General features: G+C 40.9%; 3 protein-coding genes across 10 annotated transcripts in view; 1 reads left to right on the top strand and 2 right to left on the bottom strand.

Moving 5' to 3' along the window:
- The first annotated feature begins 891 nt into the window (after positions 1-891).
- On the top strand, positions 892-6,829 carry ttll3 (tubulin tyrosine ligase-like family, member 3). Its single transcript, XM_034533395.1, has 13 exons — positions 892-973; positions 1,574-1,610; positions 1,691-1,809; positions 1,895-2,054; positions 2,486-2,541; positions 2,706-2,834; positions 2,938-3,052; positions 3,214-3,294; positions 3,368-3,548; positions 4,239-4,387; positions 4,733-4,976; positions 5,153-5,588; positions 5,702-6,829. Exons 2-13 carry the CDS (start codon positions 1,595-1,597, stop codon positions 6,470-6,472), a joined length of 2,457 nt encoding a protein of 818 aa, XP_034389286.1. The 5' UTR covers positions 892-973; positions 1,574-1,594; the 3' UTR covers positions 6,473-6,829.
- Positions 6,830-8,137: 1,308 nt separating this feature from the next.
- LOC117731185 (class E basic helix-loop-helix protein 40-like) lies at positions 8,138-11,880 on the bottom strand. The gene is made up of 5 exons (XM_034533363.1): positions 11,450-11,880; positions 11,270-11,333; positions 10,927-11,034; positions 10,390-10,513; positions 8,138-10,178 (listed from the first exon to the last, which is right to left on the bottom strand). Exons 1-5 carry the CDS (start codon positions 11,518-11,520, stop codon positions 9,271-9,273), a joined length of 1,275 nt encoding a protein of 424 aa, XP_034389254.1. The 5' UTR covers positions 11,521-11,880; the 3' UTR covers positions 8,138-9,270.
- A 2,829-nt stretch (positions 11,881-14,709) lies between these two features.
- Positions 14,710-22,622, bottom strand: part of LOC117731168 (inositol 1,4,5-trisphosphate receptor type 1-like) — a 62,867-nt gene continuing 54,954 nt past the window's right edge. For all 8 annotated transcript variants that reach the window (XM_034533334.1, XM_034533342.1, XM_034533337.1 and 5 more), the window contains 6 exons: positions 22,446-22,538; positions 20,834-20,973; positions 19,846-20,011; positions 17,196-17,356; positions 16,452-16,613; positions 14,710-15,831 (listed from right to left, as the gene is read on the bottom strand). In XM_034533334.1, coding sequence (XP_034389225.1) covers positions 15,745-15,831; positions 16,452-16,613; positions 17,196-17,356; positions 19,846-20,011; positions 20,834-20,973; positions 22,446-22,538 — 809 coding nt within the window. In that variant the 3' untranslated portion in view covers positions 14,710-15,744. The remainder of the gene's footprint in view (positions 15,832-16,451; positions 16,614-17,195; positions 17,357-19,845; positions 20,012-20,833; positions 20,974-22,445; positions 22,539-22,622) is intronic.

Here is a 22,622-nt window from a genome sequence, read left to right as displayed (position 1 = left end):
ACTCTCCGTTACAGAAGTAGATGAACTTTAGTGGCAAAATATACTTATATAGGATATAACAAAATCAGAGGTTTATGATAATATTAAATTCCATTTCTTTATCCGAACCGCTTATTAGCTGGAGCCGATCCCAGCTGTCATTGGGTGAAGGCAGAGTTCACCCTGGACCGGTTGCCAGTTTCTCTCAGGGCACATAGACAGACAATCATTCACGCTCACATTCACCCCTACGGGCAATTTAGACTCTATAATATTACATGACAATTATATAATATAATATAAATGGAATGACGAAATATTCTTCAGTAAAGTAATGCAAAGTGAGCGCACATACAATAAAAGAGAGAACAGCGTTATTATTGATATTGTAACACACTATAGTACAAAACCAACCAGAAACCCTTGGAGGCCATCTTGTGGTAAAGGTAAAGCATTAAGCAAAACATATGGTTATAATAATCCATGTAGGCTTCATGGCGTAAAGCTCATGTGCACGTGTTTGACAAAATGACGACAATACAGGCGTATTATTTAAGATGCAGGGCCAGGTAGTTAATTTTTTTAAACCTCTGCTGATTGGAGCTGATATTCATAAGGAAGCAAACATTTGAAATTGAGCGACCTCCACATTGGCAAACACTTGGTTGGATTTAGCTCAGCAGGTTTCAATAAGATGTGTCCACACATATGCATGACTCATGCTCCCCGTGCATGTCGCTGCACGTGTAAGCTATACCGCAGCGTCGATCAAGTGAGTGATCCACTTTCTTCAACGCATGGATACATGTGATAGATTTGGCATCGCGCTGCATAGCGTCCTGTTTCTCCTGGGTACGGTTGTCGTGGCAACTATAAACATTATGTGGGAGCATGCACGGGTGTTATGGGAACGGTCTGTGGGAGCGTGAAGGAAGCAGGACTGACCGAGTGTATGGGCTTGGTGGTCGTGTCACTGGGGAGGTGACAACATTAGGTTGGTATAATAATGCTCAGAGTAGAATCTTGGCTGCTTTTGTTTGAGAGGTATTTTAGGCACACTGACAGCTGTCATAGTTGTCATACAACGAGCTGGTCAAAGGTCGTTCAACATGTAGCTTAAGCCTATACTGTTGTTATGTTTCCTAGCCTATACATGCTTCTTTTTTTATGTTGTGTATGCGTGTCTGTGCGTGTGTGTGTGTGTGTGTGTGTGTGCTCCTTTTTGTGAATGGGTATGTCAATGAAAAGGTATGACTGCCTCAGTCAGCTCTGTCCAGATTTAGATGCCTGCTTGACCCAATTTACATCCTTCTTCAGTAGCTACAGAGGCAAAAGTTTGTGTAATGTTGTCTGTTTATACCGCAACAGCAGAGGACATCATGTCTGACAGTGAAGAGGTTATGTAAATAGGAAGAATGCATTTTTAGATCAATCAATCAATCAGTCTGTCTGTCTGTCTGTCTGCCTGTCTGTCCGTCCGTCCGTCTATCTATCTATCTATCTATCTATCTATCTATCTATCTATCTATCTATCTATCTATCTATCTATCTATCTATCTATCTGAACTGAACACTGTATGCTGATCACCTGAAGAGAGAACTATATAACAGTAACATGCAACAAATGCCAGGTAAGTGGATAGAGATCTGCTTATTCAAATACATGTTACAGTTACTTTATACTGTAATTTGACCAAGCAGTTTGTCTCAGTGTTACAATCCACAGTGGCTCCAGTGGAGGGGAGGTTACGTCGCAGTGTACCAAACCTGCCAGCGATCAAGCCAGACAGGCTAAAAACGGCTAAAACGCTAGTGGCGAAAGCAGTGAAGGTTATTATATCTATAAGTTAGATGTAATTGTAAGAACTCTGCATTTTCATGTGACAGTTTCTGTCTCTCTTCCACTCATTCACAGCTGAGGAAAGTGTTTTCAGTGCAGGGACCCTACCCTGTGATCCGTGCTGCCTTGTGGGCCAGAGGGTGGGTGGAACGTCATGTGCCCCATCCTGCCCAGAGAGCAACTCATTGCCATGGCAACGAAGAGGATGATGGTGATGCTGGTGCTGATGTTACTGGTGAGACAACGGAGGACACAAGCCTAACAGCTACCATATTAGACATACATGAAATGTGCAAATATCTACTCAAACCAAAAATGTCTATATATAAGTGAATAGAATACTGTGACAAGACTGGATGTGTATTATGAGACATTGCACTACTAACAAAGTGTCAATTAATCATATTTTGTCTGTTCATTCATAGTTTTGTTTGCAAAAGATCAAGAATACAGTCCGTTTAGTCAGGAGGGGCCGGCGCATATATATGTAATTGGAGCACTAGTTATGGAAACATGGATACCCCTACACCTGATATATGATACATTGTGTGCCACATTACAGACGCAACCTATAACAAAGACCCCTACCCTCTTAACACACCCCTCTACACATATAAGCCTGCATGCACGCACACACATGTACACTCTTTCCTCATCTCCTTCCAGAGAGAGCGGATGAAGGCGAGAAAGAGGAGAACCTTGATGACATGTATGACCTCATGGTAAGATAACGATCTTGTGAACCAACTTCACACTGACACTTTGCCCAGTGAAGCAATCGAATGTGCTATTAATGTCTTACTCACATTACTTCATTTCCATTTGTCTATTTTCATCACACTGTGTATTCTAGCTCAGCCAACCGTATTTATCCAACCTTTTCTAGTCTCGCCTGGTTCGAAATGAAACAACATATTTTCACTGGACAACACGTCGGGATTACATAGACTGTCACTCCTTACGGAATGACCAAATAACCAACCACTATGCGAATTCTGGGACGTTTACTACTAAGGTCTCAACCCTTAAAAGTTTCTAATGATTGACTGGCAAAAATACAAGCTTAAACTTTGGCCGTAGGTCTCCTACAGTATGTATATATGTTGTTTCTTTTTCAGGTGGGGCTCTGTGTCAACTTGCGTAACCTTCAGTGGTTCGATACAGCAGATCCTGACACCTTCTTTCCAAGATGCTACAGGCTCGGAGCAGAGGATGAAAAGCATGCATTCATAGGTCTGTTGTATGGCTCTCTAACACATATCCAAAGAGAAAAGATGTGACAAGTAGACTTGTCACAACAGCTGTCTTTGTTTTATTGGTGATACATAATCAACAAAACTACACGCCCTTTCCCTCTTTTTTGAGATCTCGTTCTGTTTTCTCTGACACTGCAGAGGATTTCAGGAAGACGGCCTGCACCAGCCTGCTGCAGCATGTGGTTGAGACAAGTAGATGGAGGAGAGATGGAGCAGAGGGTGAGGATCAAAAGGCCCATAACAGATCTGACCTGGCCATTTATTCTATCACTAATTATGTTTTTCTCTATAGAGTTGGATAATGTGGAGCATCGATTTGTTGGTCCAGGAATGATCGACACGGCTTTGCACGTGTGTCAAGAGTTTCTTAATGTTTTAGAGCACGCCGACATTGATGTTACAGTAGAGACACTCCCCTCGGTGGAGGAACAGCAGTGGGCAGAGTTTCTGCAGGACTACTACGTGGTTGTGCAGTGAGTATGTTTTCCCTGAGCTTCCTGAGTTCGATAGAATTATCTTTCTTAGGTTACACTAAATTGATCTGCAGTACTGACAGCTCAAGTCAACATATCAAATGAATAAAGGTTATTAAAATAGGTAAAACTCACTCTAAATGTATCTTGAAGAAGTTATTAGGTGAGGTTCAGAACTGATTAGATATTATCATACATACATGGCTACATGGATATGGCTTTTATATAAAAACACATCTACAGTTCATGTTAAGACATCTTACATACAAATACTATAGAATAAAATGCTAATATTTATAGTCCACTATTTTGACAATTGGTGTACAGGATACACACGTAGCCAAACCGACGTCATTGAGCTACATTGTCAGAGCATTACTGCCTATTTCAAATAAAAATAAAAGGTAATTATAAAGCTGCTGGGTGGATTTGTTGCTTCACAGTCTGCTATTTTTTTACAACATGAGTGAGTAGCTCCTCCACAATTATGTCCATGAACACCACACTCAGAAATTAAGTGGTTTTAATATTCATTGGTTGGTATTTTTATTGTCAAAGGTTTTCATTTCTACTGGGAATATACAGTATGTATATGTACTGTATTTTACATAATTACATAATAAAGCACTCTGGTAAGATTGAGTGAATATGCACATTAATCAACTCTGTGAGTCTAATGTTTGTGTGTAGTGAAGGTGCCTTGATCAGGGGTAGCGGTGTGTTTGTGGAGCGCTGCCAGGCCACTTTAATCAGACTGCAGGAGGCTTGCCCTCAGCTGGATACCGATGGACTGAATAACATCTGGATCATCAAACCAGGTGCCAAGTCAAGAGGACGGGGTGAGGTTATACAAATAATAATAATGATAGTTACATGATCATCTTATATATCAATCTTTAACTTTCTCTGCACACAATTCTGAAACAACATTGAAAAGAACAATTTGTGTCGTGAATATTATGATCACAACATGAACTGTAACATGCAGCTTGTTTTTCTACATTTAATAGGGACTAACTAAAATGATGATGCCTGCGATTTCTCTTATAGCTTCAAAGGAAAGTTAGCCTATTTGTTTGAAAAGGTCATCAGCAACACCATGTCTTCTTAGTTTAATGCACTTTTGATTTGTTTAAGCCAGTTGTGGGTCCTTTTTCCTCTTCCATGTCACCTTAACCACCCAGGTATTATGTGTAAAAATCGCTTGGAGGAGATTTTGGCACTTGTGGACAGTGACAGAGCCCTGACTAAAGAGAGTAAGTGGGTGGTTCAGAAATACCTAGAACGTCCTCTGTTGGTCCATGGCACCAAGTTCGACCTCCGTCAGTGGTTCCTCGTCACCGACTGGAACCCTCTGACTGTCTGGTTCTACAGAGAGTGCTACCTGCGATTCTCCACTCAGCCATACTCGACAAAAACTCTGGACAGGTCAGACAAAAGAGAAACGTAATATTGACTTGCACTTGACCTTCCTGTATCTTGCATCTAAAGAGATTGGTGGATGGATTGATTAAACATGTCAAGTAGACTAAATGTACTCATTTCATTCAAAGCATGTTTAACATTTTCCTTCATGGCCTAACCTCATTCGTTATTTGCCTCAGCTCAGTCCACCTGTGCAACAACTCTATCCAGAAGCACTTTCAGCCATCCTGTGACCGCCATCCAGGAGTGCCTGAGGACAATATGTGGTCCTGTTCTCAGTTTAGGGCTTATCTGCAGCAGCAGGGCCGTGGGGAGGAGTGGGAATCAGTGGTGGTCACAGGCATGCAGCAAGCAGTGGTCCGTGCCCTGCAGACAGCCCAAGACCTGGTTGAGCCCCGCAAGGCGAGCTTTGAGCTATATGGAGCCGACTTTATGTTGGGCAAAGATCTGAGACCTTGGCTTCTGGAGATCAACGCTAGTCCGACTATGGCCTGCACCACCGCTGTGACCGCTCGCCTCTGCCCTGCTGTGCAGCTGGACACACTGAGGGTTGTTCTGGACAGACGGACTGATCCCAGTGCTTACACAGGAGGCTTCCAGCTCATCTTCAAACAGGTTGAAATATATTTACACATCATGCCTATAGGCAATAGGTGTTCATTTCCAGGGGAAGTATTAGAGGTTACACTAAAATCATTTATTTGTGTCTTACTTTATCACCCTCCCAGGCTGCAGTTGACGTTCCTCAGTATATGGGAGTGAATCTGCTGGTGGAAGGAGCCCCCATAAGGCGATCCAGACCTCTACTTCATAGACAAACTGTTACTTCTAACCCAACTCTCGCTGTCCAGTTACCTCTGGACCAGTCGTTGTCAGAAAAGGTTGAAACGACACATAAACCATCAGGTCAGAGGTCCTACGCAGTCTCCGCTTTTCGTCACTCAGGCAAGGAGAACCGAGCTGCTGGAGAGAAAAAGAGGCAGCTGACATCAACATCTTCTAAGAGGGAACCCGAGGGGAGAACATATGTTCAGAATACCTTCCATGTTCGCAGGCCCTGTCGCAGTCGGACATGTGAACAGCCATTGGTGGTACACACTGAACCTCAGAGGAAAGCACAACGTTTGGGTTTGAGTCTTGTTGCCAACGGGGCAACTCTGGTCCCACAGAGCCTTTTCTTTTCCCTCAGCCCTCCTCAGAGCGTGTCAGATTGCAAATCTCAGACCAACGCAGGCCATGGATCAAGCATGTCCAGATCCTTCCTTCCCCAGACAGCCTTTGAGCTCCAACACAGAACTCCTACCTGCGGCTTTCCTTCACTCCGGGGTCCCCTTCCTACACTGGAGGTCTTTAGCTTGCAACCAAACATTGTGGCTGCAACCTCTCCCTGTCGTAATCCAAATGTGTCCTTTCACCCAAGTGTCCACATGCATCAGTTATTCCTCTGCTCTCGAAGGCAAAGCATGGCCAAATTTAAAAGAGTGCACAGGGGAACATAAAAATCAACGCTATTGAGTGTCATTACAACAACACATTACATATTACAGTCACAACCTATTGTGATTGTTGTATCATTCAAATTATTCTGATGGCATCAGATGTATTTGTAGAAACTTGAAACAATCGTGGTGCGTGGCAGTAGTGAGACATTCTCAAATCATCCACATAGGGACTTTAAATTTACAACATCAAAGTAAATATATGAGTAATTTAACACTCCCAAATAAGGATTTAAATATCACATATTCCATATATTTCAGAAGTACATTTGAATTTTTTAGTTTTAGTTTTTAGTTTTAGTTTGGCAAAATGACGACTGGTTCCATCCTCTGCATTAAAATAAACAGATGTATGTGAATAGAATGTAGGTATTTGTAATGTCCAGCAGATGGAAACAAAAGCTCAATGATCTATCTGCATGTTTATGCCACAGCCTACCTGGGAAAGGGACTTAACGGGAAAGTGCTGTCAGTTCTCATCCAGATGTTGCCACATCTTCAGCAACACCTGGTGTATTTGGTATTTCGACATATATTTTCGGAATAACTTCAATATCAATACACATTCACCTACCACTTATTTGAAAAAGAAAAGTAATTTATTGTCAAACATTTTTTTAAATAACAAAATAAATATGGGTGTTTTTTACTGAGCTACATGACTTAAAATCAATTACTGAAATTGTCAAATTGTAAGTAAATTATTAAATTATTAGATTGACATAAATAGTCAATCTAATAATCTAAAACAATCAACAAACAATCTTCCCTTTTTTCCCTATGAAAGGTTTTTTTTCAATTTTTTGGGGAGTTTTTCCTAATCCGATGTGAGGTCCTGGGACAGGGATGTCGTATGTGTACAGATTGTAAAGCCCTCTGAGGCAAATTTGTAATTTTTGGGCTATTTTGGGCTATAAACTGAATTGAATTGAATCAGGAAGGGAGACAGGTACGATGTGCAACAAAGGTCAAATTGGAGATGTTGTGGTTATGCATCTTCACCACTCGGTATCCAGGTCCCAACTACTGAAATGAGTGATAAAAGCATTATTTAATTATGGTAAATGCTGGCTGTAATAATGTGTTTACTACAGCTTGAGACATTTTGTGTGCTTTTACTTCAATTTGTTGGATCGAACATACAATAATAATACGAGGTTGAAGAGTTTGTGGTGTTGAACATTGACACTGGATACGTTGGGCCTGTGTAGAAATTTAGAAATCTGCAGCATGAGATATGCTTTCTTGATTGTAAGTGCAATCACACACATAGCTAAAAATTGTGATCGCACAAATCTACACATGTTGTGGTAATTAAGTAGTATCTGTTGAAATGTGTGCGTTTATATAGCATAGAGCAATCATAGAGCCAATAATAAACCAAAAAGGAGAAAATGTTTCCCTTTCAAGGCTGTTGTCAACCAGCAGATGGATCCTGATTATTGCCTCAGGAGCTAAACTGAAACTGTTTACACTCACGTGTATTTACTCGTTGTATTATTAGGCACATACGGTTACCAGCAGGAGAGGCAGGCAGCAGACCTGCCATTACATAAGTGTTCCCGGTGACATGAATGTTGTGGCACTGTAAAAGATGCGATGCATTTCATTGCCCCCCCCCCCCCTCCCCACACCTTCTCTTTTGTATACATACAGTCAAGGCGATTTTCCACGGGAAAAAAATACTTTATTAATCCACTTATATAATGTATACCAACATTTATAGACAAAATATGTACATCAAACATCTTTCACGTAGGTCCCAAAATATAAAATCTCAAGTACCTCTTTCTATAGAAAACTAGTCTTCTGGTAAAACTTTTACATTCAACTTCTCTCCTTCTCACTCCTTTGACTCCAGTATTCATACGTAGTACAGAGAATAAACATCTGAGATTTATCAGCTTTTCACAAGTAAAAGGCAACAGCAAGAACAAACACCAGGTTTGACTTGAGCAGAAACAGATGTTGAGTATGCAGACCAGGTCCAGCACAGTGCTACAGTATGTACACAGTTTTCTGCGTACACAACGTACAATTATCTGCACTCTGCCCACCTTCTATCTCTCTGGACAGACAGAGTGCGAGAACAGGTATCAAAAATAGAAATGTACGAGAAGGCTATGAACAATAATTACAAGAAATCCATCTGAACTGTCTGTTTGTTTGTCAATGAAAAACAAAACTTCTCATTCAGTGTGGTCATGTGGTGGCCCATTCCTCCATCCATGCATTGGATGTACCTTTACTCTTGTCTGTACACACTTGAGGAACCCCTTGTATCTTATGGTGCCAGTCGTCATAGTGTCTGGTTCGAAGGGCATTCTCAGTGATGAGCGTAATGGGGACCTAAAGGACATAGGCAACAAACTTTGGGTGAAAAATAACCTCTAACATTTGGTGCAATACTTTCTAAAGTACAAAGACGGCGTGTCTCTATTGCAGCTACAAGATGCATCAGTCATTGGCATTTAAACTTTAACAGCAGCATCTAAAACTTATCTTTCTTTACATTCAACCAAGTGTATGCAGGGCAGGTCCAGTTTATATGATACATTTGCACTGAGTAATACCACTGAGTATTTAACATTCAACCAGAGCTTTGCATCCTCCGGGTGTGGATGGATGTTGCTCTCTCCTCCATCTCCTCTTGATCAAGTCCTCCAGTTCGCTGTTTGACCTCCAGGCTGAGGAACAGAGAACGGGTATGAGGATGGGTTATGGAAAGGCTCAGTCATGTTTTCATTCCTACTACTGTCTGGGTACGGGAACAGGATCACCTCTTTACCCCTTTTCTCTCAGTCTTTGGTTTCCTGGTTGAGGGGTGGTACCTGCTTTAATGCCTGAAGGAGGGCAGGGGAGTCCATGGGGGTCTGAGATATGGCTGGGGCTGGAGAGCCTCCCCTGGGAGAAACCATTAGCTGAGGTGGATGCGGTCTTTCGCTGTGCATGGTGGGTGCAGAGACTCCCATGCCAGGGTATAGCATGGGCATGGCCCCGGGGTACCAGCATTTCTCCAGCATTGGCAGGTAGGCTGCAGCAGAAGGTGGAATGAGGTAGAAAGGCATGCAGAGGGGATGTGGAGGAGTTGGATTGCTCATGTAACTGCCATAACCGCTAGAGGACGATGATGTTGATGATGACTCTCCTCCTGAGAGCAGCTCGTCCTCTGACGACTCCACCCGAGGGCGTTTGTGGCGCGGCTCTTCATCCTCCTGTTTGATATTGGAGCTCTGCCTCTCGCCGAGTGCTCGCTTCAGATGGCTCCCATGACCGTAGTAATCTGGACGTCCCTGTTGCGCCCCAGATTCAGTCTTCTCCAGCTCTCCACCATAGCCGCTGTCCGTATCTGTATCACTGCCACTCTGCTCACTGCTCATTGGAGCATGCGCCCGCTGGATGACGGGCACACAGTTCCTCCCATAGCCCTCGCTGGGTTTAGGGGGTAAGCTGGTGGGCATCTCCTTGTGAGGTTGGTGCTGGAGGTAGGCAGGGTCTTCTGTTTGCGGGGTGGGAGGAGTGCAGGGTCGGACTGGACTTTGCAGCACCTCTGCGGCTAACTTGTGAAGGTAATTGATCACATGGGATGGGGTGAAATCTCCATCAGTTTCATGATTGCCTAGATACTGAAGCATCTCCTTGGCACAAATGTGGAAGCCAGAGCGAAACATCTCCTCTGACTTCTCCTGGTTGACAGCAGGCTGATCTGTAAAGACAACAAGAAACCAGTCAGAAAGGCTACAGTTTGAAATAGAACAACTATAGCTATATTTGAAGTTATTTATTTGCCTGCAGTTCTGTATAATCCCTTCAATGTGTATTCATCTTGGTAATTTGCACACTGTCCAACAAAACCATCCTGCTGCACGTGCATATTTGTGTGTGCAGCACGTGTGTGTGAGTGATCTGCAGCTCACCAATTTGCATGCCATTCTGCAGAGCGAGGATCTTCTGCTGCTGCTGCTCCAGAAGAGAGGTGAGGGCTTTCACATGCTTGAGTGTAAGCTCTAAAACTACAGCCTTCTCCAGATGGCCCAGAGTCTGTGGGAAAGACACAGTCAGCACATCCTCACATTTTATATAACACACATAAACTACGCTTTACTGCTCATGTTCACAGGATCACATCATCAAAACTCTACAACAGCAGCCATAAAGGCGAAAATTAATCAATTAGAAATATTCCATTTAATATGGGATCATATACATTTCATAACTAATATGCAGTCTGGAGTATACATTGTATTGCAAGTTCTTGTTTTATTGTGTATTGGTTTGAATTGTATTGTTTAAATTCCCAGTTTTAACAAAAGACACCTTTCAGTGCGAGCTGTCTTTTACTGACTGCTGACGCACTCAGCACAGAGGATGTAATACCACTGCACCGCCACTGGATGGTGCGTGCCACTCTACAGTGAATCCCGTTTTCCCTCTCAGCCACAGCATGAACTTACCGTGAGTTTCAGGTGCTCTGGTAATAAATCTTTCAGCTGAGCGATACACTCGTTTATCCGGTCACGTCTTTTCTTCTCAATAAGTCTGTGAGGCAGCTTGTAGGTTTCCTGCAGGATTAAACAGCATTGTTGGTTAAATGCAGCTGAACATAGAGCACACACATATAGCTCTTTATGATCAGAGGCAGTCACTCCGATAGGGAGGACTCCAGGAGTTATGTCATAGCAGAAATTAGGTCAACCATTTATGGTACTACAGGACTACTGCTAGGCTAATGCCTTCATGGAGTTCACACCCTTTAATTAAAACATGTGGTTATAACTAAGTAAAATAATAACGGACCTTGCTCTCCTCTCCTCTCTTCATTCCTCGCCTGGGTTTATAAACATACATCGGGAAATCCATCCTAAAGAAGTACAAAGAGAGAACAGTTAAGTATGAGGTAACGGTTTGGTAGAGATACAGAATACAAATAAAATAGTAAGTGCGTTTGAGGACAGCATTTTTCAAAGTATAACTTACCCCTGCAAGTCCGACAGATCCGCCTGGTGTTTGGACAGAGGAGGTGGTTGCGCGCTTGGGATTCGCTCCATTCTTTTCACTCCAATTACACAGTATATTCGAGGTACTTCTCCAATACAGTTACGAATAAAAACGCGTGATGAAAAATGTTGGAAGGACAAAAAGCAGTTACTAAAATACACAATAAACGGTTCCGATTTGTATCAATTCCGCAGTATTCAATACGCAACTAGTCGCACTGATGTAAATGTTATTTTGCGTGTGAAAATAGTTTCAAGTTAGTCCCTGCGATTTCCACTCCGTGGTTCCTGCCGCAGAAGGAAAGCAACCCTGTTGGTGGCGCGTTGGGAAAGTGGGTGAGGACAGAGCGACGAGTTAAATAAACCCTCTGACTCTGCGCTCCGCCTGACCTACCTCTGTCACATGAGGCTCACGTGTTAAACCGCGCTGTATCCTCGGCGGAGGGACGGCCCACTTTCTACCGATAAGGAGCCTCAGTGGGCTGACGGCGGCGGACGTCAGAGCGGAGGGCGGGGCGTGTCCCTTCTCGTGTACCACCATGCTGAAGTGTATTGAAACAAGGCTGAGCGCGCCACCGCACAGGGAACGTGCTTGCAGCTGGCAACAGGCCTGAGGCACGAGACTCGAGTGCCTCACTCCACTGCCAATGAAACTATACAACAACACAATTAATATACTATCGAAGTATAGAATTATATTATTAATATCCTGCAAGCTTATTATATAGTGATAAACAATGTCATTCTGCGCATTGAAGTCATTTTTAAACTGAGTGCTTTGTGATGCATCGAGGTTTATTTTGTTATAGTTTTACACTCAAAATGCAATTGATTTAAAGTTAGATTAGATTCCTGCAGAAAATACTACTAATAATTGATCATTCAGTGTATTCTATTGGCCGTTGGCTGCGGCAGGCAGGTGGGCTGCGGTATAAACACTGCGGTCACTGCGGGACAACCACGTGTACCTGTGCGTGGATGAGTGTGTTCAGTGGGTTTGTTGTCATGAGGCGACGCCGACTGTCACGTTGATCTCCTCATGGCCCAGGCAGCCTGCTGAGCGTGCAGGGCATATCCTGCTCATCCAGCACACGGCGGCTGCTGCTGCACCTGTCTGCTGCAGGCTCCAAGCACAGGTCACACAAGTAGGCTACACCCTTTTTCAAATGTTGATTTTCATTAATTTCCTTTTGCAAGTGTAAAGGTGCATAAATACAGGATATTTACTTTGAAACTATCATGATTACTCAATTAAATCCCTTTAACATATTTTTAATAACTCTAAAAGTATATTCTCATGCCAAGATAAGAACATAAAGGCATTTGAAAACATATAATTATTATCCTTATTTGCTATAAGCTATTTTGATCTAGAAAGAACACAATTGTATACAGTTTGTAGATGTCATTTGGAACCAGACAGCTCACAACAATTACTTTTTTTGTGCCAATCCCATAAATTCCATTATTTGTTCCTCTGCTGCTGCTTTGTGCAGGTTTCTTCCTTTTTTCACCCCGTTAAAGTTTTTTCTTTTTTGGGGGGGGGGGGGGGGGGGTTACCTGATCCGATGTGAGGATCCTGGCACAGAGCATGTATGTGTAGAGATTGTAAAGCCCTCGGAGGCAAATTTGTGATTTTGGGCGACACAAAATAAATTTAATTGAATTGTTAAAGTCAATGTGGACTAGAATGACGGAAGTTTTGTGAAGCTGTAAACAATTATAGCTATTATAGTGGGAATTATTATGTGATTAAAGCACAGCTGCAAGAATCTCTTTGCTCAAATTTTATTTTTTTATTTGTGCATGGCTCAGGATTTTAACTGAAAATCCCATTTATCAAAATCCCTGCAGTAATTGAATAATATGAAATCATACTTTTTAAATCATTTTGGGACAATTTATTGTTTTTTTTTCCGCAAAAAAACTTTCCCGCTCAAGACAGGAACACATAATATTGCTTTACAAGCCAGATGAGACTCAGGAGGCTACACAAAAGAGCATGGCAGTATTTTGGTTAAATATTTTTTTCCTATGTATTTTTAATCACAAGTAAGCTTGAATTTCTATTTAAATCATTTTGGCAACTCGCACAAAATTCACTAGAGATAAATATAGTATTTCTTGGCTGATTTTTAAGGTTTTCTCACCACACTAATAGGAGCTCAATCTTTAGGACTATTCATACATCTTCTCTGACCAACATTAGCAAAGAAAGTAGCAGCTGTCATAGTTATTTTCACAACCTTGGAGCTGTCAACCGTACAACTTTGACTTTCATGACATAACATTTTCAAAAACAGATTTTTCAGATTCAGAAAAGTAGTTTCTTTCACAGCAATAGTGGCCTATTTAACAAATGAACAAAGGTCAGTTAGAATATTCCTGGAGTTTAATGCATTAAGTAGGCAAACGGATTCAGTAATTACAATATTACTTTAACACTGTCACAGTGATACAGCTTTAACTGAATAACAACGATGGAAATTCCCTAAAAGGCGGTTAACACAAACGTGACTTCATTTAATACTGAATTTGAACTTGAGTTAAAATTATGATAGTGGCACATTTGTTTTAGTTCACTCGTAGATCTTGAAGTTGTTTTCAGCAGAAAAGTTCAGCAGAAAAAGTTAATATTTGAATTTTTTAACGAGACGGTTTTAATAATTTGAAGATGTATGTTGATAAAATGTCTAACAAGCTTAAGACAAATGGCAAGATGTTTGAAAGGTAATGTCAAAAGTGTCATAGTAGGCTATTTATATATAAAAAAGGTCATGACATTCTCATTAGGTTCAACGTGTATGTTTTTGTATTTTTGTTATAAACTATAATGTCAGTCTTCAGAAAATAACAGAGCCGTTTTACAGTTAAACAAATTCTACTTAGCTCCACCTGTGCTATGATGAAATCCCAAAACGTCAAAACTTTGCAACACCTACATGTGCTAAACATGCATACATATTTCCTCATACAACATGGTTATAAGATAAGTGCACTTCCTCATTTGTAGATAACAGAGTTCATCTGCAGGCAATCCCCAAATGTACTTTTCTTCTCTCTTTCATTCGACTGTACCACGTTAGCAGCATGACACCACTCACGTTGTCCACCAATACGCAGACAGACGGATAATAAAATGCAAACATCTGCATTACCTTTAGTCGCGCATATGTTCTGGCCTTTCTATCTTCTGGACTTCTATACAGATGAAGATACCGTTCAACACTCATTAACAGATTATTTTACACACTTGTTTATTTAAATAGACTCTGAGAATGTAATGTACAATTCAGACAAAAGCCATCCATTAGTAGAAAAGTTCACTTTGGTCAAGCAGCACTCCAAATGACTAAGCTACTATTGTTCTTTTCCCCCCTCATTCTCAAGTGGGTCTTTTACAAAGTGCCTTCACAATTATTTGCGTGCTACAAAAAATATCACTGCTTTAGGACTAAATGAACGAAAAGAAGATTACATAATTCAGTGCAAAATAAATCTAGTTTAACTAACGTTCTAACGTTTCTCCCAAATTAAATTAAGTTTGGTTCTACAATATGCTTCCGATGTGACTCCATATCACTACTATCATTAAAAAAAATGTGAAGGCAATAATGAATGGAGAAAAACCTGTATAGATTGTATGACAGCATAAAGAGACTTTGAAAGTAAGGTAACCTCTCCAGAATTATTTACAGGTGTTGTTTATCTTCATACTTCAAATATAAAATCAAATACCAGTTCCCAAAAAGAGTTCATTCTTATTTAGACATTGCATACCATTACGCTTTCCTATTGCTGTCAGTCAAAAGCAAAATGTGTTGTAGAGGTCATACAAACCTTCAAATACACGTGACCTGAGTTTGCTGGAGCAACACCGAGGATCAAAACCTCAATAAAAGGCCGCATGAGAGCAATACCCCCTCTGGAACAATGTCTGAACTTTGGCATGCTATCAGTGTGGTACAATACAGAAATCATTCAGGGTAGTAAAGCTGAAGTCAGTGTTTTCATCTCCTAAACCCACAGGGCTGGCTTCTCAGGTCCACCCACACAGACATCCACTCTACAGGCCGCCAGTAACATACTCCGATAACTTTCCCTTCACACAGACGCTCAGAAGCACGCATGTTGTACAAACACTTATTGTAGGAGTTTCTGGTGAAGACATCAACCTAAATACATACTGGCGACGGACATGATTTGGCATTCTCCTGTATAACATTTGGAGCACTGACAGAAGTGGTGGCACTGGTGATACTGGCCCAAGGGCCCTCAGGCAGGTTGCTGGGGATTGATGTTCATGTGCGGGGGATGACCAAGAAGACCAATTCGTTGCTTCTGCTTCCTCTGCTCTGTCATCTGCAAGTGGAAACAAAAAATAATGTTGAACACTGCAAGGTTGAAACCATTGCAGGATTTAAACAAATACACAAAAACGGACACAAGCGTGGTACCCATTGTCTCATCTAACACTTGGCATGAAAAAAAATAAGTGTATTTCCCAAGGTGTAAAACTATTCCTTTAAGACTCACAGGTAATAGTGTGTTCCATAACAATACAATAGTTCTTAAGTGTTTATAACCTTTTCAAATGAAAGCTGTTGCATAATCGTGTAACTGCATAATGTGACTAAGTATGGTGTATATTTAATTTGTGCATGAACAAACCCATGCCAAGAAAAAGATGAGGTGCAAATACTGAAAATAAACTACTTTAGGTATTAGCTTAAGCTGTCTGAGTCACCAGTTCCATAATGGTGATTGTACAACAATGAGCAATCAATCCCCAATACCTCTTCCCATGTTATTGTTCATAATATGGTGGTCCTGAGTAATTACATAACTTGTGCAAAGGTTGTCTATAACCTCCCAATGAAAAAAAAAAAAATCCTGTTAAAGCGGAGGGAAAATCAAAAAATAAATCATGGGTGATATACTACAAACTAAAAGTGTGGATTGTTCACGGTCACATGATCTACCTGTTCCTTGAGCTCTGTCAGCTGTCCGGACAGGTTGGAAACCAGCCTCATGGTCGTCTCAAGTTTCTCCTGCAGGTTCCTGATTTCATTTTGCTCCCCCTCTGCATCGCTGCTCACCAGTGACATGGCGCGCATCCGTGGGAACCAGTCCAGGTTGTGCTCCTGTGGTCAACCAAGCACATCAGTCACTGGCTTTGGTACATTTACTCAGAGTTAATAAAGCTGAATGATGTCAAAAATGAATTGGTCATTCTAACAGCTAATTCTAGGTGCTGCTGTTGGTCAACTGAGTGCTTCCATCTGAACTCCAAATGATGCTTACAGTAAACTACCTCAGACTGAGCACATCATGTAGTGCAATGGGAATCTCAGTGAACTGACCAACGATTCCTTGTCATGCTCTGGTCAGTTTAAGGGTTAAAGTGCAACTAATGTAATGTCTTGTACTGCATTCCAGTTTGTTATGTCATTAAATATGCAGCATGTCTGTCAGTTGAAATTAAAGAGAAACACGTTGTTGCATTAGGTGTGTGAAACAGGCCTGCACGTTTCCAAGTCTGACTCGGTAGGATAACCAACGAAGTCTACTTGATCATAGTTACTGTACTCAAAACATCATTCAGGATTGCTGCACCCGACTACAATGTACTCCAAGACAGCGTGCTCCAATAAAAAAAGAAAGCCTGCACTGAGAAGGTGGATCAGGATGTGTGTTTTCAGGGTGTGTCGGCACTCTTTATTTACCTTGATCATCTCAGCTACGTAGCTCTCGGGGCCTGTGTATTCAGTGGAGTCCTTAACTTTTACCAGCACAATAAAGAACAGGTAGTGCCACATGTTGTGCTCCTCTTTAATGTGCCCCTCAAAAGTCACCGTCTTGTTGTCAAACTTGTCACGCTCCAGGCCTGCAGAGGGGCAGTGACTCACATTATTTATGGTACACGTTACAACGGGTTTCAGAACAAACAGCTAGCTTTATACTGGGAAGCTGACAGGAAAATAGTAGGTTAGTTAAACATATGTATTCATAAAGTCTTATTGATGTAAAGGTTTTTTTAAGAGCGACTGGAGAAGAAATGACGAACTATAAGCTATACCGCAATATCAATAGAAAAAATAATGACATCCTCTCGCTCATTATTGGATAGGTATACATATATAACAAATATAATGCAGTGCATTGCAGAACATTTTGAAAAGAGGAGAATATCAGGGACTTATTTGTTTTGGGGATATTTTAGGTGGATCTGGAAAGCGAAACTCATGTTAATTATGGTCTACCTACTATAGTCCAGAAACTAAAGAGCAAAGTATACCATCAAAGTGAGAAAGACATTATTATTATAAAAGATAGTACAGTCCTGTAAGACTGACTACAATCAATTTGATTTCCACATGTTTTATGAAACCATGCAGACACCTTGTAATGTGGAGTCTTACAATACATCAAACAAATTTCAGTTCTCTGTGTTTGTGCCTTGAGAAAAAGATGTATCTGTGTGTGTGCGTGTGTGTGTGTGTGTGTGTGTGTATGTAGTGTATGGTCAGAGAGACAAGTAAAACTCACTGGTTATTTCTGTCCCTAAAAGTGCTTAAAACACATCTTTGGATTGTATATAAATGACAAAGGGAGTTTCCAGCTGTGCAGGATTAATACGATAGTTCAGCCAGGGATAACACCTTGGAGGGCTAGATTTAAAAAAGCAGGGGCTGTCTCTATATTTAGACCCAAGTTATAACCAAAAGATTAACTAGAATTATATTAGTTATATGCCTCCACCAATTTGCATTCAAAATATTTTATCCTGTTTCGACATGTCTGTGATTTTGTCTTAATTAGCATATGTAATCTTGAGTTGAAGTCACAGTGACCTTTGACCACCAACATTTGATCAGTTCATCCTTGAGTCCGGACCGACGTTTGTGCCAAATCTAAAGACATTCTCTCAAGGCGATCCTGAGCTATTGCGTTTACTAGAATGGACTGTACCAAAGGACGAACAAACATAATGCCTCCGCGCTGGCGACAGCTGTACAAACTGGTGTTAAGAATCTCATTAATGTTAAATACAGGTTGACATGTTTAGTAATGCACAACATTAGTTATTCATTTGTAGTGACAAAATACAGCTTTCTTGAGACATTTAGTCAGTTCCTCTTTCCCTTTTTCTATACACGATGGTGAGTGAGGTTGAGCTGGATTTCCTGAACAGAAATTATTTTAGCTATAGGTAAAAACCAAACCTGCACAGGAAGTTCCTGATGTTATTATTGTCTATAGACCCGAAGACCTAAAAAACAATACAAGATTGAAAGAAAGATCAATGGCTTATAAACCGAGCTGGAGGATGGAGAGACACTTAAGCCTGCGGAGGTCGGCTCCTAATCTCTGCATCTCCTGTTCCCTTGTGGAAACCATAGAAACGGCAGCTCCCCCCTGGGCCCTGGCCTTCTTTAAAATGAGTGAGTCAGATGATGGCTGGCTGGGTGACATACTGTTCTCATTCCATATGCTGACCACTAAGTGCGTGACCCAATTTATGCACGTACACACTTGCTCACCTACAGTACTTTTTTGTAGGCACTTGCGCATATAATGCACATATAAGGAAATGTAGATGCCGCTAGAGAAAGGGTCAGAGTATAGGTAATTAGTGAAGATGCACAAAACATATGGCGTGAAAATTAAGTTTGTGCTTGTGAGTGAGAGGAGGAAAATGTCAGGACGTGTGAGACAGACATGAATTATGGAGGCGAGCAGAGCCATGGCAGGAAGCTTTTATGACTCAGCCTTCTTTGGAACGCCTGCAACAAACTACGTGCACCTTAATGGACATACCAGAAACCACAAACACACCAAGAAATCACACTCTGAAAGCGATTTGGGGGCTTTTACCGAGTGACATGGGCTGGATTGTGGAAGAGTACTAATGACGCCTTTCAAACACAGATCATCTACAACAACAGAGCCTACCTGACCCGATGATCGGAGAAGTCATTCTGCCACTGGAAAGTTAGAGGTTTGATTGCTATGACAATATCAAGTCCGAAAATATTCCCGCACCAGCGGCAGAAGAGACAGTAAACGTGTGAGTGACACATTAGCTGTATGCATGTCTGAGGCACCGATGTAGTCAACTTTAGGGCTTGAGCTAAACATTAATATAAGACAACTATTCAATGATAGTTTCCAGAACCTTAGATGTTTTCTTCCAATTATTTGTCCGTACAACAACCCCATAAACTGGAGTGGAACTTTTTTAAGCAAAGACACACATTCAATCAATTGTTAAAATCATAATACATAGTTTAAGCACTAGTCACCATGCAGTAACTGAAAAAAGACATTAGGGAACCAACGACTGCTCTCTAAACACACGAAGAGCAGTCTCACCGCAGATGAAGCAAGTGGTCTTCAGGACTTCTTCTTTCTTCTGTTTTTCACTCCTCAGGTCAGCAAAGGTGTCGATGATTACGCCAAAAATGAGGTTGAGGACAATGATGATGACCATGAAGAAGAACAGCAGGTCGTATATTACTCTGGCTGCAAACAGTGGCTCCTGCGAAAGGAACAGAAACACAGCAATAACATCTGTACAGGAAGTATTCAGAGGTAGTGACTAGAACATTACATAGTAATTATTAACTGTATTTTGACAACAGAACAGTTAAGAGTACATTTAAGAAGAGCTGTATTGTAGAGGACTAGTATAGAAAGATTCTCCCATTTAAATGTATGACCCCAAAGGGCAGGTCTTCACAGAAAAATATGTGTAAGATGTTATGAGTTTAAAACAAGGTTAACCATTGTCATCATGAATCTAATGGAAACACAAGACCACAAGTGAAGCCTGCCAGATGCTAAAGTAACAGAGCCGGCAGAAAGCCGGTCAACCTGATGCAGCCTGTTTCTGTCTCTCTAGGACACAGGCGCATGTTTATTCAACATCATTAGCCAATCGAGCCTCAATGGACTTCAATGCCTACATACTGTGCTGTATAATGGTGAACTTTATTCACTCATTTTTCCATTTTGAGTTAATCTTTTAAAAGAAATGCTCACCAACCTAATGCAGTGACGCACTCACATGTAAGCTTGTTTTGAAGCAACAATGATCTGAACCACTCTTTCACCCATTGTGACTTTGTGGGTTGAATATGCGACTTTTTGGCCCCAGTTGCATTGTGTTGTGAGGCAGATATTCACATCCTCTTTTGATATCATTAGTGGTTCAGCCTGAACTCTGTGGAAATCTATCTTGAGGTTTAGCTCTGACACAAGATGTAGGCAGTACAGCTGTAAGGAAACATTGTGAAACCTCCATTTCTTTATAAAAAAAGTTCAGCACACGGTGGACACACACACACACGCACACACGCACCTCTTTGGAAGGCTTGCGGAGTACATCCCCTACACCTCCTCCACTCCTCAAGCCATGACTCAGCACAGTAACGATACACATCAGTAGAGAGTCACATGCCCGCTCCATGCCGCTGTCCTCCTCACTGTTATTCCCCAAATCTGAAGAGGCAGAGAGGAAAGCTTTGATCTAATAATTTTAGAGGCACGTAGTTATCTTTAAAAAAGGTGTATATTAGTTTACATACCCTCATAAACAACCCTGCAGCACCAGAAAATTTCCTTTACATTATAATGCATTAAGAACTGGTATAACTGGTTATTAAACTAACTCATGGGACCCAAAGATATTATGCAAATAAATTACATTTGAAATTAATTGCGTGACATACAACGTAAAGTACCACTTCAGATACTCATTGTATTTCTTAAGGAAAAATACAATCAAAAGTGAGGCATGATACAATGCACTATAATTTATTTCCATCAGAAATTGTAAAACAATTGTTCTGAATCATCATCATCATATTATTATTAGGTAGTATGGGAGTAACACTAAAGTCACTTTTATTAAAAAATTATGAATGATGATGAATTGAGTACATCATGGTATTTGTAATGTTCATACACAGTACAGACTCAAATTAGTTGTGATAAACAATCTAATGAGCGTATTAACTTGTTTTGAAATACTCTTTGAATATAAATAATATTAGACATCTGTGTTAGGGTAGGTTTGATAGCCTTGTAGTCAGTGTCAATAGGGTATCATCTGCTATTCAAATATCAAAATATCCTTGGCTTAGTTGCATAACTTAATATATGTTGGAACCTTGTTTACATGTTTTGCTTTACAGTGAGATGGTGGTTCGTTAAAGCAGAAGTGGTTTTGTTTGGATGGAATGTGACAACAGCTTTGGTTGAACTTGTAAGCAAGACAGAAAAACAAAGATCAACATGTCCGAAAGATATATCCAATTAGATAACGTTTATAGTTAATTGACGAATGACCTCTGACCCAGTCAAATGGTAATCCCCCTGCTAACTGTGTGTATAATTGGCCAAATCATATTATAGTTTTATGTTTGGTTGATGGCCAGGGGAATTAAAAACTTTGTTTTTTACTGAATACAAAGGCTCATGTTGATGTCATATGAGGGCCAGTGAGGTCACATGAGAACTGTTTGGCAGTTATGTGTCAATGGAGTCACATGAATGACATTGTGAGTTGGTGTGAAGCTGCAGAACAGAAGGAAACTGCAAAAACATCCCACAATTTTACTTTCACTAGTTTTTTTGCCTGAAGGGGCTTAGGAAGATTTCAGGTAGCTCGACAATAAATTAATTCCAATTATCCTCTTCCCTTGGACATCACCATGAACAATTCGTACATGAACCACTTCAACTTTTCAAATATGGAGTCTAGTCTAAAAACATTGACCCCAGGCTTTAATTAACCACATTATGTTTGTCGTTATCACCTTTTTTTAAATTGACGACAAGTACACCACAGTAGAACACAAAACATTAAAATAATATTTATGGACCGATTTGCTTTTAATGATTTAAATATTTAGGTAAAACACATTTCTTAAGATAAACCCATATAAAACCAGGGTTGCAGTTTACATTACCTTCCTGCAGGGCTTCCGTTGTGCAATTCCCATCAATCCCTCCCGGACACATTCCTGCAGACAGAAACTCACTGGCCAGACTGGCTCCATTTTCTGGAGAGTATAGGAACACATGTTGCAGAAGTTTTCTTGTCTTTTCAAAATGACAAACCTACAGTCTGTGATCTTCATTTGTCA

This window comes from Cyclopterus lumpus, chromosome 5 (genome assembly GCF_009769545.1).
Source record: "Cyclopterus lumpus isolate fCycLum1 chromosome 5, fCycLum1.pri, whole genome shotgun sequence".
NCBI lineage: Eukaryota > Metazoa > Chordata > Actinopteri > Perciformes > Cyclopteridae > Cyclopterus > Cyclopterus lumpus.
The sequence above is the reverse complement of the archived record's forward strand: the minus strand, read 5'-3'. Positions and strand labels throughout refer to the sequence as shown.

Excerpts from the sequence above, each read along its gene's own strand:
- ttll3 (XM_034533395.1), top strand. Across the intron at positions 1,810-1,894 it reads TAGTGGCGAAAGCAGTGAAG|CTGAGGAAAGTGTTTTCAGT; the intron begins GTTATTATATCT and ends ACTCATTCACAG. Across the intron at positions 3,295-3,367 it reads GAGGAGAGATGGAGCAGAGG|AGTTGGATAATGTGGAGCAT; the intron begins GTGAGGATCAAA and ends TTTTCTCTATAG.
- LOC117731185 (XM_034533363.1), bottom strand. The coding sequence starts at position 11,520 with ATGGAGCGAATCCCAAGCGCGCAACCACCTCCTCTGTCCAAACACCAG. Across the intron at positions 11,334-11,449 it reads GATCTGTCGGACTTGCAGGG|GATGGATTTCCCGATGTATG; the intron begins GTAAGTTATACT and ends GTACTTCTTTAG. Across the intron at positions 10,514-10,926 it reads CAGAGCACCTGAAACTCACG|ACTCTGGGCCATCTGGAGAA; the intron begins GTAAGTTCATGC and ends TCTTTCCCACAG.